The 20,879-nt window shown below is 41.7% G+C and overlaps 1 protein-coding gene across 1 annotated transcript; it reads left to right on the top strand.

The window, feature by feature from the left end:
• The first annotated feature begins 1,944 nt into the window (after positions 1 to 1,944).
• LOC139459492 (vitelline envelope sperm lysin receptor-like) lies at positions 1,945 to 20,609 on the top strand. The gene is made up of 9 exons (XM_071240945.1): positions 1,945 to 2,001; positions 10,201 to 10,240; positions 10,595 to 10,776; positions 11,932 to 12,086; positions 13,442 to 13,587; positions 17,493 to 17,574; positions 17,970 to 18,123; positions 20,011 to 20,059; positions 20,278 to 20,609. Exons 1-9 carry the CDS (start codon positions 1,945 to 1,947, stop codon positions 20,607 to 20,609), a joined length of 1,197 nt encoding a protein of 398 aa, XP_071097046.1.
• Positions 20,610 to 20,879: the final 270 nt, after the last annotated feature.

Here is a 20,879-nt window from a genome sequence, read left to right on the forward strand (position 1 = left end):
CATTCAGAAGGGTGTTCTTGTAATGTTGCACTTTTACTAACAATATGGTACCTTGTGGTATTATTATATTGCAAATACAAACAATAACTTGAAAGTTGAATGCAATGTTTTCTAAATATCAATGAACGAAAACTTGTCAGTTTATAGGACAATAACTTAGCCATAATGATTTATATGCATAATTTCCACAAAGACGTCGCACGTTCTAGGACCTTCTGTGTGTTACCATTGCCGAGTTATGAATGAACAATGTCTCCATAGTTGTGGCAAATTCCCACCCCAACCTCTCCGTGTTAACGTGTACACCACGGTTAATTCAAAGTACGGAAGAGTCCGCTTCCCCAATGCGAAAGGTAGATATTTTGATCAGTGAATGGTATAACATTTTACGGGAATTCTGTCCCTACAAGATGACAGCATTTGAGTTCGATCCCCGGCCGCATCATACGAAAATACGTTAATATATAATTGTTGCCTCCCTACCGCTCGGCATAAAGAGGATAAAACAAGGTCTTAAGTCTACTGCGTATCAAACTTATAATTCTTTCAACATGCCTTGACCACATTATCTAGAGCAGCTTTGGTTTAGCCTACTTGGATGCGGACACTTGAATGCTCTTTTAAGCAGACGCAGACCTGAGTTGATGTACATTTGTCGACACCAGGTATGAAGTTCACTTACTAATATCAACATCAAAACTCCTTTTGAAAGCGTAATTTCATACGAATGAAAGGAAAACCATCTTAGGACATGCGGAAGAGGGGTCACACGAAATGAAAAACGTACTAACCAGTATTATTCAAGAAAATTACTTGTATTATTGACTTGTTATAATGACGGTTACAAAATACGTAGGTTTAAGTGATCAAATAACCCTCCATAGCTGTATAATTGTCTTGCAACCCTGATATTCATGGGGGGGGGGGGGGGGTCGATGGCGGGGTCGATGGCGATGGCGGTCGGGTAGCCTCGTGGTTACCGCGTTCGCTCGTCACGCCTAAGACCCGGGTTCGATTCCCGACATGGGTACAATGTGTGATGCTCTTTTCTAGTGTCCCCCGCCGTGATATTGCTGTAATATTGCTAAAAGTGGTGTAAAATCATACTCACTATATTTATGGATATGTAAGCTATCGAAGTTTGTTTCAGGTTTAATGAAATGAAATTATCCAATGAAATTATATACTTGTTATTAATGTTAAGAGCAATCGGAATCAAGCACTCTTAAGTATCATGGTAGATTAATTCAACAGTTTTGAAACCGGCCCATCAACAACCGTCCACCCTCGCCAACAATGTACGTTTATGTAAAACGCCAGTGGTGAGGTGAAATGGGGTTTGACTTCGCGTCCAAGATTATTGCACTTATATAGCGATGTATGTCCGTGCGTGCGTGCGCGCTAGTTCCGACTGATGCCGATATATAGCCCACTGAGATACCATGCCGTTTAACATGAATACCCCACTCAGACACAGTATACTGACTCCAAGCCGACCAGTCCTTGTTTTAGCCCCTTAATGGCGAGCGCCAGACAGAGTAACAAGTATCATCTTTTAACGTCTTTTGGTACGACGCGGCCGTGGATCGAACATTCCGCTCTCTAGTCGGACGCTCTACCACTAGACCACGGAGGCAGTCTAAAACACCTGAGATCAAACGCTCCTACAGTGATTGGTATACTCTGGACAACGGAGTCATCTCCTTGCTGTCGCTGACGGCAATATGATTTTCGACTTGTCCTTGCAATATGTTCTCTGTATAGTGTGGGCGCATTAGACTGACATGTAGCGTAGTCCCAAACATCGTAGTCTTAACGCAGAATTCTTAGCTGTGAACGCTGGTTCTTCAAGCTTATTGTTGCTTCTTACTGACCATGTTTGTGGTTGTGGATGGCTGGGAACAACGCAGTCTGTTTGATTGTTAAAGGGTCTATATTTTCAGAATGATCAAAGTGATGTTACCAGCTGTCGTAGCGGTGCTGCTATTGCTGTCGCTGTTGGTGAGTTCAAATGACAAGTCTCCCTGTACGTAGGACTGTTTTTTACAAGGCAGTATTCCCCGAGGAGATTTGAATACTGGTGGCGGAAGGGAAGCAGCATGAGTGATAATGTAACGTACAGTTGACAGGTGGTACTGTGACTGTCAACTCCAGGTTAATGAACTGATACGTATCTTCAGATTTCAATAATTTCCAGAAAGTCTTGTCTCTTTGTTTTCTGTGTTACGTTTGTCAAGCGATGACCATTTTGTTAGGGTACGTCTGTGATTTGCTAGCGTTCGAGTAGGTGCGTACGGTTTCTGAACTTCAAAGTATTATTTGCCATGAACTATTTTACATTGTGTCCCAAACCGATGTTTGTTTATTATGTTTAGCAGCACCTGTTACTGAGTGTGCGTACCGAGAGTGTTATTTTCGCCAATACGGTTGGCCATGTTATTGAATCGCTGGTCTGCTATACATACAGTATCAATCTTATTCAGGCGTTTTATTTCACTTTCATTAATATTTTTTTAACGTTTAGAACTTTCAGTCTGACATTTTCTTGCTTAATGTTAGGCTCAGCTAATTCCCACTGGTCACAAGAGATATGTAATGACAACACAATAAGACAGTGACTATGAAAGCTTTGGGTCGCATGGTAATACTTCAAAGTTATGTATAGCCTAGTGGTTAAAGCGTTAGCTCGTCATGCCGAAGACCCGGGTTCGATTCCCGAGGTGGGTACAATGTGTGAAGCCCATTTCAGGTGTCCCCCCGCCGTGATATTCCTGGAATATTGATAAAAGCGGCGTAAAATCATGCTCTCACTGTACAGGGATACTCGATAGGCGAAATATACACACCACCAGTATGGCTGGGACTGGGAGTTTATAAATATGTTCATCCAGAGCATATTGTCATTGTCCTTCTGGAAATTACTTGCCCATTTCATCATCGCCCACACACCTTGCTAACAGTGCTTACACACGCTTAGATTTCCTACACTAACCCAATATGTCGTCATGATGCTGCAAGTATTGGCAGCTTGAGACTTTGCAGTATTTTGCACTGTCAAAAGGTTGTCTGTTTTTCCTCTTGTAGGTGAAATGCTTTCTTGTAAATTAAGTATTAATGCTCCACATTATTGTCATAGAAACAAACTATTAAAAGTTTTTTGTGATTGATATTTTAGAATAGGCATGTCTAACGTAGCACTGAAAACTAGTTTTCCGCATCTTTGCTATCAGAAGTAAACCTATTTGCACGGTGTTATTTGTCTCAGAAATTGTTTCAAACAGGTTTTATTTAATACCATAGGCCAAGCAGTCTATAAGACTAATCATAGTACAAACTAGCTGTTAAGTTTTTATACCGATATTTTTAAGCGTGTAATCATGTACGTCGGACACAAAGTACCGTTTATGTGAACCGGTTTTCAGCTCAAAACAAATATTTTCTTACCGCATGTTTCCAAGCAGTTTAGCGTCAATACGGAGTCGTTGGGTCTTTCCCGAATCTTATAACACAAAACGTAATTTTCGTTCAGCACATGTCCAAATATATCATGAATATTAACCCCTATATTAAGATACCTTACACGCGTGCCACTACAAGGATTGTAATTGGAGATAGAGGCAGTATAAGTATGGTTACTCTCGGGAATGAGATGGAGAGATCAGCTTGTACATGTCTTAGTAACGTTGTACCCATGCCAGTTAAATTATCAACAGTAAGTCAATGACTGGTGCAGCCACCCCGCACACGAATCGCATGCGCAAGACGTTTCCTCGTGCTCAAAAGCAGACGCCTGATCCTCAACTGAGGGATGTTGCCTTTCCTGGGTTAATTTTGGGAGATTCTGTTTTGGAGGGACCCTGGCTCTAATCCAATATCCCAACTGATCCCATAGATCCTCGATGGGACTGGGTTCAGGGCTTCGGGAAGGCCAAGGCTGTCGCAATGGCGTTGTTCTGGAGATTGTCGGTCACAGCTCGTGCTCGGTGCGGTCGGTGTCGTCCATAAAGACGGGACGAGTAGCAGTTCGAGGTTATCAAAATGAAACACAAGAAAACCGTCCAATATGGTATCTTGGTACCTTTGTCCATTTAATCCCCTGAGCTGTGACCATGTCAAGTTGACATTGAAAGGAGCAACATCCTAACTTATATTAATTAGTGACAGTGGTGTTAGTGACAAACCACTGCAAAATAATTCTGTAGTTTCCCTGCTCAGGGGCAGGAATATTAACAGATGCCCTTGTCACAAGATGAAACAAAATCGGATAATTCACTGCATGTCCAGCGCTTTTGTGTACTTGTTCAGACGGTATCCTCCTTGCGTAGGATAAAGCTGTACAATTACTTATGTTTAACCTATTTGCAACCATTAACTGTCTTATAAGCAAGTTTGGAGCAGAGGCAAATGAGAGAGAGAGATTATTTATTTCCTCCAGATGTCATTCCAAAGATTACAATGAAAATATATTCAATTACACACAGTTAACACATTAAAAAAAGGCATAACATATTTACAATTACAGTTTATCAAATTCAGATACCTAAATGTTGACAGATTTTCACTAGAAGATATATATCAAAAGATGCCTTAGTTTGTACAGATACGAGGAGAATTGAAGTATAATAGTTTCCCAAGTGTGTTGATCCAGATTGTGAGTAAATTTTGTTTCAGCCCCAAATAAGACTGATAACATATGTTTCATCTTGCATTTCAAAATCAACATATTTTTGAACGTCAAGTACGTCAATGAGAGAAGAAAAAAACGCATTTCTTTCTGATATCAGCGCTTCACAATGTAAAATAACGTGGCTGTCATAGTCGAAAGCATGCCTATTACAGAGCATGCACTCTTTCGAAAGTTTACTACGTGATGAGACTTTTACACAGAGTTGTAAAGCAGGTCGATATTCCGGGTACAGAAAAGCTAATTGCCAAAGTACATGGTATGTTAATTTCGTATGAATTCTCTTATAACGGGACATGCTTGCGTTATTCGATACATTTGTGAGCCATGATTGTTCTTCGTATTTGCATATAGTTTCGTTAACACGATTTCTCCATTTTAATTTTGGAGGGAAAGTACCGTACTGAGTATATGTACGAAGGTAGGGACCCAGATTGTATTCATCAAGTGTTGATTTAAGATCTCCACAGATTGTCTTTGAATTGACAGGGCTTGCAATGGATGCGCAAAAAATATCTTTTGCAAAGTTATTACAGTTCAGATTGGATAAACGACCAAGAAATAAAAGTTTGCATTTATCAATATATGCAGTAATTGTCCAAAGTCCAAGGTTCGAAATAGTAGATTCTGAAGTTCTTTTATCAAGACCCTGTAAAATGCGTGCAAAATATCTTTGCGTGCCTTCCAACAGAGCGGCATGTTGACCCATGATGTCATAGAGTAATTCACATCCATAAAGGCTGGTCGTGAGTATCATTCTGAGCCATATTTTCACGCTTGAAATTGGATGAAGATCATAACTATTTAATCCTAAAGATCTTAGGGAGTTAATATTTTGTCTTGCATTCTGACAGTACTTTTAAATTCTTGTTTTACAGGACAGATTGTATGTTAGAAGTATTCCACCATACACCGTAGAGTCAGTTGTAGTGATGTGTATATTACCAAGTTTACAATGAATGTTATATCCCATGCGTTTTGCTTTGGTGAACACAATTATTGCACTTTTTGATGGATTATATGTTAGGCGCCACCTTGAGGCATATGTATGTACACTATCAAGGGATGTTTGTAAGCCCCTCGGTGATGCGCTAGTAAGTGTAGTATCGTCGGCAAGCAAGACTGCGGGAATATCCATACCATATGCACGAATGCCACATTGTGCTTGTCTAAGGGCTGTAATGTCATTTATAAAAACAAGAAAAAACCAAGCAGAGAGTACTCTGCCTTGACAACACCTTGTTGAACCATACATCTGTCTGATTGTTCACCTTGGTAGGAAATATAAGCATAACTATTTGTATGACAATGATGTAGTAATTTCCATGTATTACCTCTAATGCCCAGTTTATGTAGTTTGTAAAATAATCCATCGTGCCATATCCTATCGAATGCTTTTTCATTATCTAAGAAAGCTCCATAGACAGCCGAGTCCCTTTGAATGTAATACTGAATGCCTTCGATCAAAGTAAATACTGACATAATAGCTCCATGTTCTTTTCTAAAACCAAACTGTAGCATATCAGGAAAGTCTGGGTTAAGTCTACATAGTTTGTATTCTATACGTTTGAGCAGTATTTTTTCAAAGAGTTTACAGAGACATGATTTGAGAGTAATACCTTTATAATTTCGAGGGTCAGATTTTTCATTCTTCCCCTTATATATTGGTATGACCATACCAAGTCTATAATCATAGGGTACATATTGTAGTTTCATCATATGATTAAAAAGTATACGTAGGGAATAAATAAGATGTTCTCCTGCATAGATAATGTTCATTTGTAATCTTATCCGGACCTGGGGATTTATTCCTGCTGAGGGATTTGACGGCCTCTCTTATCTCTTGACATGTAAATTCTTTTTCCAATTCCTAATCAGGCCTTTCTCGTACCTGTTTTAATATCTGTACCTTACTAGTTATATCTTCTTTAAGTACATCATCAAAACCTTCGGAATGGTAGGGTTTGGCTAAATCTGAAAAATATTTACCCCATAATGTGCAAATAGCTGAGGGTGTAGAACCACATTCATCCTTATAGTTAAATATAGGTATCTCAGCCACCCGCCCCTGTTGTTTTCTAACAGTTTTATAAAAAGAATTTATATCAAGTTCAGCTGACCTCTCAATTTCCCTTAGGGTATTCTTTTTGTTGGACCTTTACGATTTTCGATAGAGGCGCCTGAAGTGTCTCTTTTCGGTTTTATAAGAGATGCGCGAATCCGAGTTTTCGTCCCTGGGTTTTCCGTTATTTAGCCATGCGCGTCGAGCAGCCCTCATACGGTAATGTGCATCATTTAGTCCATCAGGTTTCCAGAATGGTTTGAGATAAGGTTTATATTCACATTTAGGGATACATTTGGAACTTGCAAGTAAAAGGCATTTACTTATATGGTCGCTATATGAGTCAACATTTTCAGGCTGACAAGACAGATTACAGTCGTGAAAGGAGTTAAGATATGTACCAAATTCACGCTGGTACATGAGTATATCATCTTGACTTGCTTTGTTCCATTTTGGAACAGGGGGGTTAATATTGAGATTATTTCGACCAAAGGCTCTCAATATCATAGATAATAAACATGGGAGATGATCTGACACCGTATAAGGGCATGTATCTATAACATGGAGATCGGTAACATGGTCTTTTATCCACGAGAGTACCAAGATATAGTCAATCATACTCTTTAAGGTGTTATCCTTGGATCTACATGTATAGCGTGGGGAATGGGTTGCGAGCTCACTAATGGTGTGTAGGAGGTGTCTATCAGATATAGCAGTGCTAACTAGCTTATCCCGGGCAGAGAGATTGTGCTTACAAATATCTGCATTAAGATCACCAAGGATAAAAGTAACACCCTGTTCAGAGATCATCATACATATCTATGCGTTCAAGGGCGTCACAATACACAGAATGTAGTACATTAGTTGAAGGTAGGCGACATGCTATTACATAAATATCACAGTGTCGCCGAGTTAGTTTGATAGCTATTGTATGGTCTGTGCTTACAGTGATAGTGTGAGCTTTCCACTCGCTGTTGCTATTAACTAAGATTGCTAGTCCATCTGATCCCCGAAAACAGCATGTTTCCGGAGAAACAGCATTATAGGATATCAAATTTAGATCCTGAAACATATTTAATTTAGACATTCTATTTTCAGGCAGCCAATGCTCCTGTAGGGCCACAACATCAACATGTCGAGACAATGTCTGACGAATATAGTCCGTACCGTGGAGAACTCCACGTACATTCCATGTTAATAATGATAGCGTCCCACCTTGATCAGTGTTCTTTCTAAACTGGATGTGACACATGAATGTTTTATCACCTGTCGTTATGAGAATCGGCGTTACGAGATGGCATCCGGGGCTTGGGTACATATTCTCTCGTTTTAATACCTGGAGGCCAAAAATCTGGATTAGTAGAAACGAAGTGTTCATAGTCGTTCAAGTGTTCTTGCACAGTGTAGGTGTGTTGGTAGTTGTAGGGTTGATTCTTCTTCATAAGTCGGACAAAGGTGACACGCACACGCATATCCTGGGCGTACTCGTATATCAGATCTTTGACAAAGTCAAATGGTTCATCAGCTTTGATGTTGTACAGAACTAGTCGTTTTGTCCGGATTCTCGGTACACCTTCTAGGGCGTGATACGTCTTTGCCAGTGATCTGATGGGGTACGATTTCGGTTTCTCGTGGGTGAGGTGGTTATCAGTGGGGGATCGGTAGGTTTTCCTCGAGCTCACCTGTTGCCACGGCTCTGTTTCACGATGTTCATCGTGGTAGGTGAAGTCATAGTCGTAGTTCCGTTCAGTTAGATCACGGTAATCGTGTCCTGATTTATCCTTGCCCGTAGCGATGTTGTCTTGGGTAGGTGTTGTCTCACGTTCACGACGCTGGGTGTCTGAGTGAACACATGGCTTTGGCCTGTCTTGCGCTGATCTGTCTTCATCCGTGTTAATATCAGGTGTATTTGACATCGATGCTGTTGGAGATGTAGTTGTGGTAAATGGGCCATCTGTTTTATGTGATTCGACGGTATGAGCTACTGTCACGTTAAGTTTATTTTCACCATTAGATTTATGCTTGTTAGATATAGTGGTAATCTTGTTTTCGATGACTTTGAGTTTGGAGTCAACTGAGTAGTTCAACCGGAGCATTTCATTTTCCAGTTCAATAATATGATCACGATATGATTTGTTTTGTTGATTGCACAACTTTAGCTCTGCCCTCAACTCCGTGCGCCTGTCTTCAGAGTCGCTCAGTTTGTTATTTAGTTCATTGACAAGTTTGTCCTTTTCACAGATAGCCTCCCTGAGTAAGTTCATTTCGCGGGTGAATTTGTTTTCCAGTTGTGCTAATTTGTTTTCCAGTTGTGCTAATTTTGTTTTCAGCCATATCATTTCCACGAGCAATGCACTGTTTTATCTGTATAACATGGCTGAGTCACTCTCCTCGAGTGGTATGACGTCAGCTGCAGTGTGCTCAGTTGTATCGTCATCCTCTTCATTATGCGTACACATAGACTGGTTTCCCATGGATTTAATACTTGCTCGGCTGAGTACCTTTGTTTGCAATACATGATCCGGTATGCCACCTTCCAAATAGTGAAATATGTAGTATATATCCTGTGAGTATTTGTTGAGTACAGCCTGCTTATCATTGTTCTTGGCTCTACGGGAAACCAATTTCCCAGGTGGAAAATCATCGCATGTATCCCTTGCATGGTCGTAAATACTTTCACGTATGTGATTTAGTTCACGTGGGTCACTCTTGTATATCTCAGTCAAAGATTGTTGGAAAGACTCTTTGTCTTTGTGTCCCAGCTTACGCTTGACTTCGTCATAGAATGCTTTGTCCTGACTGTCGCTTGGCTGGGTGTTGTAGAATGTTTCCTCAACATCGGTCATTAACCAATCAAGGTAGAAGCCTCCAAGCTCGGCTGGTACGTGAGCCCTAATCAGCCTCAAACCCACAGCACATTGTAATGATATAGAAAGTTTTAAGTTATTTCCAATAAAGTAGGAACTGTTATGAGAAAACCGATTTCATACATCAAATCAGTACCTTGAGATATCCAAACTGGGCATGTTTTCGCATTGTAGACATTCTTGTAGTCCGTAGAATATCATTTGTTTTGAAGAGCATTGAAACTGCGACCATTACAGTTCACGCATGCGCCAACTAATGAACTTATGTTTAACCTATTTGCAACCATTAACTGTCTTATAAGCAAGTTTGGAGCAGAGGCAAATGCCTTTACCGACAAGTCACAAGTTTTAAAATAAGTCGCTTTAACCAACTCTTTTGTACTAATGAAAATAGCACGTTAAATTATGTAAATACCTTTGGCCGGGGCTAGCCACAGCGCAGAGAGTTCTGGACAAAAATAGGTTTGCAGAAATTAAAATGGGACATGTTTTATACTATTGAATGACAGGTTATACTTTTGAAACGCTCTCCCCAGGACTGGCCTACGAGGACGTGTTACTTGTACATTGTTAATATATTTTTTTAGAATACGGCGCTTGCAATTCCGGCCGGTTACGTCCTCCAAGGTAGGTAGAACATTTTTATCATGAAATAATGTATTGTGATGAAAGGTAGTGTATACCCGTGAATATCCGGTTAAGAATAGGTCTTCACCAACCCATGCTTGTCGTAAGAGGCTACATACTGGATCGGAGTTTGGTTAACCATGTTTTGGGACGGGAGTGTCAATGTCTATAGTTTTCTTTTGCGGGGAAACAACCTGTGTATATATCAAGTGCTAGGTGTAGAACGAGCAGTGCAACATACATTGATGACGTCTGTACTGGAAACCGTTGTAAATAATGCTTTAATATTGAAATCTCCACCTTACGGCGACTGCACATTCAGAAAGGACTACTAACAGCATCATGTTTGTCCAGTAAACCACACCTGCGGCAGCAATTTGAAGGCGGAGAGCAATGTGAAAGTAACCACGGACTTAACTGTTGAAGTGAATGTAGTGTGCAAAAACCGGACAATGGTCGTCCCACCAAAGGACTATGTCGACTTCCCGTTCAAAGCGCACTACACGGGAGACGTGCACAAGCAGTGCTTGTTCAAGGTAGGAGGGGCAGTCTTTGAATATAGTGTGGTTCAGATGGGACTGGTGCATGTGGTTGAGATGGGACTGGTGCATGTGGTTCAGATGGGACCGGTGCATGTGGTTGAGATGGGACCGGTGCATGTGGCTCAGATGGGACCGGTGCATGTGGCTCAGATGGGACCGGTGCATGTGGCTCAGATGGGACCGGTGCATGTGGCTCAGCTGGGACCGGTGCATGTGGCTCAGCTGGGACCGGTGCATGTGGTTCAGCTGGGACCGGTGCATGTGGTTCAGCTGGGACCGGTGCATGTGGTTCAGCTGGGACCGGTGCATGTGGTACAGATGGGTCCGGTGCAAGTTAAAATTGGATTGAATAAACGTGAACTGAAAGGCCAGATAAGGTCAGGTGCAAAACTTGGTTTAAACCGAACAAAGTGCGAAAGATGTTTTAGAGGGTGGAAATACTTTTTGGCGACCTATTCCGCATTGGTTTCTGGCAGTATGACCTTGAATCCATACTTTGTGCAGTTCGAGCAAATATAAACACCTGTCAATTGTTCCTCGGCTGACATGTTCGTGTCTCTGGTTTTCACATCCAGAAGACGACTCAGTGTTTCAATAACACCTTTCTACCCAATGTTGACGCCGGACCATGTCCAATAGTTCTATTCTGATGCTTGGCGAACTTAAATAAAATAACAATCGAGGAAATGAAACGCCTCATGTTGAAAATCCAGATACACTACACAAGTATAATATGCGATCATATAACATTAAAAACTGACAATACCGACCATGATTTAACAAATTTATTTTTCTTCAGGAAACAATGTGCCCATAAACTGATCCTTTTTTTGTGTGATAAAGTACTTCAGACGATCTGTCTACACGAAACTCTCGTTGAGATCCGGGCTGGAATAAATCATCATTCTATTGCTTGGGGCTAGAGGTGACAATTACTGAGTGCTCCGGCTTTATGATTTCGCAAGAATGTCCCTGTTACGTTAAACAACATTCGCTCACTTTGTATGAAATAGGGGTTGCTGAGCATCATTCATATGCTGCACCATTCTCATTTCATGTTTATTTCTGTATGTTCATTTACATAGACGCCAAATGTGTCATTTAAAAGAAATCGTCTGAAGATATTCCAGATAAACTTTATCTGTGTAGTCCCGCAGACATTCAGGCACCTGGTTCCTGTTGGTGAACGTCAAATGGTCCGAGCCCAGGGAGACGCTAAAGACCAAGAAGGAGCAGTATCTAATCACGTGTACACTCGACCCCCATGCTATGAACCAGACAGCCCAGCATCAGACCAAGGACGGGTAGGTATCGCATCAGGCCAAAGTTGCTGATATTACGAACGGTTTCCGTCAAAATATCGCTAGAACGTTGACCATTACGTAATTTCACTTGTCATTGAGAAGTGTACCAGACTGGAACCAGCGTTTGTTGGCGACTTGCGAATATATGTAAGTTGAAGAATGTGTCTGCAGTATATCATGCTTGTGGAAAAAGACAACTAATATGTGTATCGGGTGGTCAAGCTCATCGGATGGACCCCTGTTTTGTCTGTCTGCAGCCCTTATGGGGATGTAGTCACCAATTGCTGCAACATTAAGTCATGGTAGGACAGATTAATTATATACTGAACCGCATAAGAAACGCCATCCCAAGTAACATTAGATGAAAAGTTGTCATTTAAATATCTGGGTATTTTTTGTCAGTTTCTAAAATTTAGCATGACCTTTTCCGTAAAAATACAATTTGATGATAAAAAAAACGAACCAGATGACAGTAAAACCGATCGCCCAAACGCATCACGGCAACGGCCATGGTAACCCAATGCACGTGAATTCCGTGCAAATTGAAATGCACATGCGTTCCCCCATTTCTTGCCCTATAAAAATCCACCCAGATCGGATAACATTCATTTGTTATTGAATTGCTACCACATACCAAGATTGACAACAAATTAGCGACACCAAGCCCTTGCACGATTGCAAGCTGGACAAACCGCCCGGCAAGTTGCCAATCCAGTTGCCACCAGCAGTGGAGAAGAGTCCTCTTCTCAGACGAGAGCCGTTACTGTATCTCAACAGCAGATGGCTGAGACGTGGGGAATTATTCGGATGCTTGTGTTGAGAGACTCGTGGGGTGGTCTGAGCATCACGGTGTGGGGTGGAACTGGTCTTGCACAGAGGGTCGGCTCTGTGGTCTTCCAGAACATCGGTCCAGCGAGAAACAATGGTGTCACAGCAGCTCGGTACATTGATCAAGTCTTGAGACCACACGCCATACCTCATTTGGCACGTCGCCGCAACCACGTGTTTCAGCATGATAACGCCTGTGCCCACACTGCGAGAGCAACAAGAGACTTCCTACATTTTCTCAGAGACTAGTGTTTCACTTTAAGAACATTTGACACTTTAATTTCAACCTTGATGATCAGTTTTGCCAAGTTTCATCTTTTTGAAATGTCTCAAAGTACGTTTACAGTGTTTGGACAAATAAGGTTTCTCATATTTCTATCCATGGTGACGGTTCTTTTGCGGTTCAGTATAGTATGAAAGGATCGGGCCAGAACTTTTTGAGAAGTATACATGGGTGACCCCATTGAGACGGGACAACATCCGAGCTAACTCGCTATCACACTGGCTCAGTTGCCCTTTCTTTGCAGTTTGTTGGGACCACTTGAGATTCAGCAGCGGATGGGTGTCCCATCAACATCCTCCTACATCTTACAAGTCACTAACGTCAATGGCCGACCGATACTGTCTCATGTCGCGATTGGCCGGAAGATCCAACTGTTGGCGACTATGAAAGGTAAAGTCTTCAGGTTGGAAGCCTGATTATTTTAACGTTTTCTAACTAGCACAGTATACAAAAGGTAGGAGTTAATTTATGCTGCATAAAGTATTTAGTTCCCCGCTATAGAAGTTTAATATATTTTATGACTTTCCTCGAAAAGGGACTAATTTTATTCATGTTAATACCCGCCCACTGCGTCATACTGTTAACCGGTTTAGAATACAAATGTGGAGATATGTGTATAGTTGGACGACAATATGCTTTCAATATTGTGGCTCAAAAGTATACATTTGTTGCAGTTTAAAATCACAGCCTATATCTAGATGCAAAAATAATCTGTAAACACATGCCTTTGGTGTAATGTAGTTTTAAGCAAGAATTCTGGTGTCCCCAATCTGCACAACTAAAATAATCAAGGTTAAAACACACAACACAAGACGCTTGCTGCGCTGCGTATTTATATAAGTTTCAATGGATCCATGGCTTAGACCTGTGTCTTCCTCAATTTCAGCAGTAGTAATACGTCTATCGGACAGTATAAGTTTTTCTATCTCCTTGATATATGGAAGTTTATTGATGGAAGTTGAGTGACGTCCAGACCTAGGGTCATCAAGGCGTGTTCTCCCAGCCTTAAAGGGGCACTGATCTCAAGCAATTCCCCGGGACTGGTTGTTGCCTTTGTTACGGATTTTTTTTACCCCGTGAGTACTCGGATGATACGCAACGCAACTGAGCGTGACAAGAGACTGGGCTACCGTCTGCAAGGACAGCTAAATAAACTTGGGAGCAATAATTGTTTTACGCATTTTTGAACACGGATTGGTTAACCGTGATCTATTTCGACAAAGAGCGCATGTTAATTAATTTCTTCAGCCTAAACAGACAAAAAACGACAGAGCTCATCAGATGTCGTTTGGAAATACCCCAGATGGCTAGTTTAATAATAATTAAAAAGTATCCATGCAGTGAAAGTATTTTCGGATTTCGGATTGCGTCGATAATGATTACTACTCCCTTGTCACCCACGTTTTCTGGTATAACCCTACACTTGTGTATTTGTCGTCATTCACTTGATGCTCAGTTAATGAATTTATTAGGTATAATTAGTGGTAGCACAATTCAGAATACCTGACAAAGGTTCCCATTTGGCATTTATTGTGTCTGGGTTAATTATTCAAACTAAATCCAGGTTTGAAGCGAGGTGAAATGTGTGTTATGTAATATGCACGTGGCAACCCAGCAAGAGATGAAAGATCAGTTGATTCACTTCTTTTTTTTGTAAATCAACGGATCGTTCCTAGTCATCAAAGGATTAACAGAAAATACGTTGACTGATTAATCACTGTTATCTTGCACAGTGGATAATATGTCAAAAGTGAGTGTTTACGTGTCCAGGTTTACTAAAGCGAAGGGAATACACTCATATCATGTCTTGAAGTGACGATTTAAAAAAAACATACTTTGATTGATTGCTCATTGTTATCTAACTCAATGAAATTTTTTAGGAACCGTGAACGTTATGAAAATAGTTGTCACGTCCGCTTTCTCAGCCGACCTTTGAGACTTGACACCTATGTGAAACACCTGAAACAAGTGATCAGTTGAGAAACGAACACGGGTTATAATATCCTGAAACGACGTATATATATTTTAAAATATTCGATTGTTATAGAGACACGTGACATCGAATAGGTTTCTTTGTACAGCTGCAGACGTGTGGGATATTGTTCCTTGTTGTGGATATTCACGGATACATTCCTCGAACAAGGAAGCTGCCTAAAATTATACACTTAAATTTGGTAGGTTATAATTGATATTTGCATTTTGTTTTCCTTCATTTGCTGTAGCATTGGACAGATTCATTCTTGGTCCTCTACGTCTTGGTTGGGAAATTCTTCGATGCGCGATAGACGTTGTTTTCACAAGTCTTTTCCTTTGTAAGCTTGTATATATTAGTCAATTTGTAAAATGTGATTGTCTAAGGCAATTATGAAAATGCGTAAATATTTCAGTCATTTTGACTGAATAATCTGGCAATTTCTTTAACAGATTGACTAAAAATATATTATGTACGATTAGAAGCCAAACAAAATAGAAACGTACTTTTCATGGTAACGTTTTCAGTCTCTTGGTGATATTTAACATAAAAATGTTTGGAATACGTTGTCATAATAATACAGATGGACATATTTTTCAGACAATTTGTTAAACTGAATATTTATTTAGGCGTTTAATAAATTTCCTAAGTGAAAATTCTGCACATTTTGACTGTAAAAACATAAACACGATAATATGAGCAATGCTCAGGAAAAATATTTACTTTGTGTTGCAAGTCAGAATAGTGTAAACGAAAATCGCACCATTACCAAGCAAGTGACTTATCAAAACTTCCGCCACCATTACCGATGCTACCCACAAAAATACCTACATTTCCCAATTATTTCCAAAACTGTATTTCAATTTGTTGATCAGTGTGACCATACGCCCGTATACTATCAATAAAAGTGACAAATGCGCTTACGAATTGCGCAGCACAGGTCGCGAACTAGTCTAGGTTTCTGCTATATGATTCGGGTACTCACGGGGGAAAAAACAATAGCAAAGGCAACAACCAGTCCCGGGGAATTGCATTAGATCAGTGCCCCTTTAAGCATAGCTGTCCAACGTGGAATAGCAATGGCACCTCAGGCCATACGTACACTTGTGACATGCGGTCATGAATTTCTTGAAGTACTTTTCTCTAAAGTAAAACTTGATGACTGGTGGGTACTCGCTCTTTTCCATTTCAAACTGGCTGTCACTAGTATACAGACACTCAACAGACCAAATACACGTGCAATGACCTACACAAACATGTACTATAATGACTAGTTCACTTTATGGCCCCTAGTTGAAAGTTAGTCAGGTCTAACCCTTCTTGACAAGATTTCGTATATGCACGCACGCACGCACTCGCGCGTAGGTCCGTATTGTGATAAAACATGTTTCCGAGCGGGTATCCGACTTTGTTGAAATTCTTAGGCGCTCGGTTTCGCTGATGTGTTTTGAATCCCAGCTCCATTGGCCACGTTTTACCGGCGTACGTTAAATCAGGGGAAGTCACTCGGTTTAATATCTTGCTAATGGCACGTCGCTGCTACCTTCGACAGTGTTTCAAAGAAATCTCTTGACATCAGATATGTTGAATATCCTTTGTTTGGTTTTCTTTCCATTTACACAGATTGTATTTCTTGTAAACATGACATTACACCCAGGGCAATCCTGTTTTGCAATATGGGGCGTAGCGGTGAGATAGCCAGCATGGGTGCAATGTGTAAACTCCATTTCTGGTGACCCCATGATATTGCCAAGAGCGGCATAACACCATACTTATTAAAGCTCTCTTCGTGAAATGCACACGCGGTTCTAGAGTTGAACGTCTGTATCTATGGTCCTGTGTATCTGACAGTGGCGTGTTCATGGGGAATGTTTTCAACGATTGAATGGGGATTCACTTCTTTAACATCTTTATTCGTTTAAGTTCTATGCAAGTATCCACATACTGATGGTATGTGTAATGTCTGGAGCGCATAATTTATGCCACAGTCGGCAATATTCCAGTCATTTCATTCCAGAACAGAACTCGAGAGCCGGTCGTCTTTTCGATCATCAGTGGTTGTGGAGTGGTTCATTATGAAATTAGAAACGTGAACATTGTAACGACGAATCAAATAGTCGGTTCTTGTGACAGCTTGACCAACAGATTTTGCTTGTCTTCTCGAATGTAGGTATTTACAGGTGATTGAACCTTGTGGGGGTGTCTGTGGGACTATCTGAGACACGGGTATTTGTGGACTGCTTGCCGATGTTGGCGGGCTGACAAGTTGAGGCCATGTTTTACTTCCTGGTGAGTAATATGTACCTGTGTTGATACTCCACAGCTGCTAACAATGAACTGGGTTTCCGTGCCGTAAGCTGCGACGCCACAGGAGGGAGTGTGTCGTATTCCGTATTACGTGGCGGGTAAGTGTAGCCTCTGCGTCTTACCATTCAGTTGTAGCTTACACGTGTTGCAGGTGTGGCGGTGGTAACTGTAACCTATGTGTTGCAGGTGTGCCATGTTAATTACTGTTTGCATGTGTTGCAGGTCTGCCATGGTAACAGCTGGTTGCAGGTGTGCCATGGTAACAGCTGGTTGCAGGTGTGCCATGGTAACAGCTGGTTGCAGGTGTGCCATGGTAACAGCTGGTTGCAGGTGTGCCATGGTAACAGCTGGTTGCAGGTGTGCCATGGTAACAGCTGGTTGCAGGTGTGCCATGGTAACTGCTGTTTGCACGTGTCGCAGGTGTGGCTGTGGTAAGATAAACTGTATCTGACATGCATCGGTGTGGTAATCTCTATATCTACTCGTGTTGCAGGTGTGGCGATGGTATCGTGTTTCCCAGGACGGAAGGCTTCGTTACCAAAGGCCTTGAAGTAAGAAGTCCATTCTTTGGTACTTTCAAGCTGAGGAATGAACCCTATGTTACCTTCAAGTGTAACTTTACATCCTGCAAGAAAAACTGTGACGGTGTAAGCTCAGCCAGTGTTAACAGGTCTACAACAGACCATGTGTGCAAGGTCGATGTTTAACGAGCACTCGGCAGTAATCCAGCTATATGACGACGGTTTGCAAGGTCGATCCCGCAGACCCATTCTGAAACGTGAATCCCACACTATCTGCGCATTGGTGTCACTGCTTGATGGCGTGACTCCATGATAAGGCGGATAGTTTGGTAACCGAGACGTGTAACAACAATGTGGTATCAAGTCTGTTAACGTCTTGGTTATGCTGTTTCGTGTTCGTGTTTCGTGGTGTGTGGGCGATCAGACTGGATACTGTTTACATGGACAAGTTTTTATTATATACTGAACAACAAAAGTTCCTGTGACATTGAATAAGATTTAATGTAAATTGTTTTTTACCAAATCTGAAACAATTTGGGTTTGCAAGAGATAAAAGACTCCTGAAAGTGTTCGTATTTGCAAAACCGACTTGATTTCATAAAAAAAAACATGAACATGCCAAAATGTCACTTTACAAATCAAAAGCGTGTGTCCACCTGGTTGCGATAACAAAGCAACATATCTTCGTCTCATGGAATGGACCAGGCGTCGCACAAAGTCCTGTGGGATATCTGTCCATATCTGCTGGAGCATTTTTCGAAGTTCCTGGAGTGCCTGTGGAACACGTGGTTGACGTCGCAGACTCCGATCCATCTCTTCCCACCGGCGAGCCTGCCAGAGGATGACATTCACGTTGTTTTGTTGAAGAGCCTCCTGAACAAGTCGGGCAATATGAGGCCGGGCGTTGTCATGTTGAAAGGTTATGTCTGGGCCATTACGACCCTAAAACGCTAGAACAGGGCTGATGATCTCGTCGCGGTAGCGCTGTCCATTGGGATTTCCCTCTACCACGATTAAACGGGTCCTCTGTCTTGCTGTAATCCATCCCATACCATAACGCGTCCCCCCCGAACCGATCTTCTTCCATGAAACAATGATTGACGTAATGTTCACCTCAACGTGGGTACACTCGAATCCGTCCATCACTGTGGATGTGGTGAAAACGACTCGTCAGTGAATAGAACCTGTCCCCACTGCATGACCGTCCAGCGTAGACGCTGTCTTCACCACTGTAGACGTGCTTTACGGTGGTTTCTTGTCAAAATGGGACGTCTGGTGGGTCTTCTGTCGACAATCCCTGCACATCTCAGACGAGGCAGTACGGTTTGTGAAGATATTCGTCGAAGGCCAGGGATGCTTCTTGCAGTCACTGTTGGTGGCTGGAATCGATTTCGTAGGTGTGTTCGAATTTAGTTGTCTTTTCGGTTATTGGTTACGCGTGGCCTGACACTCCGAGGATGGTCTGACTGCATTCGTCTGTTGCCAACGTTGCCATAAACACCAAATGGTGTTTATGTGGACGTTAAATTGTCTTGCAACATCACGTTGAATCATCCTGCTTCAGGTATACCTATGGCTCGCAGACGCTCATTTTCAGACAGGCGTGGCATTTCGTAATGTTGAATAATTGCGTAATTTTGTTGTTTTTCTGAGTGGTTGTCGGCACGATGCAAAACAATGCATATGGAATCCATGTTCTTATTCTCATTCTTTGGTAGTGAAATGCATGGGGCTTGCATAAAAGTCAACTTTTGCATGAAATGCATGCTTTTCTGTAGCAGTTGCGTTTCTGTAACTTGATTCCATACATGTACTACAATATTGAAAACCAAACTTTACTTGTTTGAAAGTTACACAAAATATTGGTGTCACAGGAACTTTTGTTGTTGAGTATACATAAGGTTTCCCCCGTCTGTGGGAGTAATGTTGTAAAGATTTCTTAAAGCATTTTATTGTGCAAATTTTAGGTTAACGATAATGTCAGATTTTGGATAATGTCAGATTTCTTTGCAGGATTCCTGCAGGTATGAAAGGCGTCGACGGGATACGAGACGCCATGAAGGTAATTAACATGAGATGCCCTACTCTACGGTAGGTCGGCGGGTTGGCATAATGTATGGTGTTGACATGTCAAGCCGAGGGTCCTGTCTCAGTTTCCAACAAGTTAACTCTCCAATTGTGGTGCTACGACCTGAACTGCTAAAAACGTAATATACGAAGTTCCTCATAAATCTGATTTAGTATTCAGTTTATATGTCATCTCAAGTGTTTCTGTTGTAGAAAACCCTGTCGAAATCGGACTGTCGTCTGATCGCTTGAACATTTTTGAACCGGAAGCTAGAGAAAGTGGACTTGACATGGCCCAGAGAGTGCAGGAGCTTGTTGATATGGGCATTGCCGTCGTACCCGAGTCTTGCAAGATGTCCGGTCAGGGAATGGTGTGTCGGGCGGCAGATGACTACAGCAACCTGAACATTGAAGACCGAGATGTCAGCTACGGAGTTTTGGCGGTTGGGCTTCTCCTGCTCCAGGCGTGCGTTACCCTGGGCCTGGTGGGGGGTTTGGTCATGGCCAGCAGACGGGACAGACGAATCGAAAAGTCAGCTTCATGAGCTTCTTCCATCCTCGCTTGCAAAGGGAAATAAATTCTGTGACGTAACATGTTTCTGCTTTTTCTATTAATACATCATCAGGCTACACTCATTTACTCCTTCGAAGTAGCAGGTTGTTCGAAAGCAGGTGTTAACTTTGATCATAAAGCCACCACTCGACAATAAGCCAGGGAGCTACATGATTGCGGATTATAAATAATCGAGTCCAGTGATTGGCGTCACACGCAATCAGCAGTCGATGACCGCCTCCGTGGTGGAGAGCGGAAGGTC

The sequence above is a fragment of the Haliotis cracherodii genome, unplaced genomic scaffold, assembly GCF_022045235.1.
Source record: "Haliotis cracherodii isolate W230 unplaced genomic scaffold, xgHalCrac1.p SCAF_13, whole genome shotgun sequence".
Classification (NCBI taxonomy): Eukaryota; Metazoa; Mollusca; class Gastropoda; order Lepetellida; family Haliotidae; genus Haliotis; species Haliotis cracherodii.

Coding starts and splice junctions, on each gene's coding strand:
- LOC139459492 (XM_071240945.1), top strand. CDS start 1,945: ATGATCAAAGTGATGTTACCAGCTGTCGTAGCGGTGCTGCTATTGCTG. Junction 10,777..11,931: donor ACAAGCAGTGCTTGTTCAAG/GTAGGAGGGGCA, acceptor TTATCTGTGTAG/TCCCGCAGACATTCAGGCAC. Junction 18,124..20,010: donor GCAAGAAAAACTGTGACGGT/GTAAGCTCAGCC, acceptor ATTTCTTTGCAG/GATTCCTGCAGGTATGAAAG.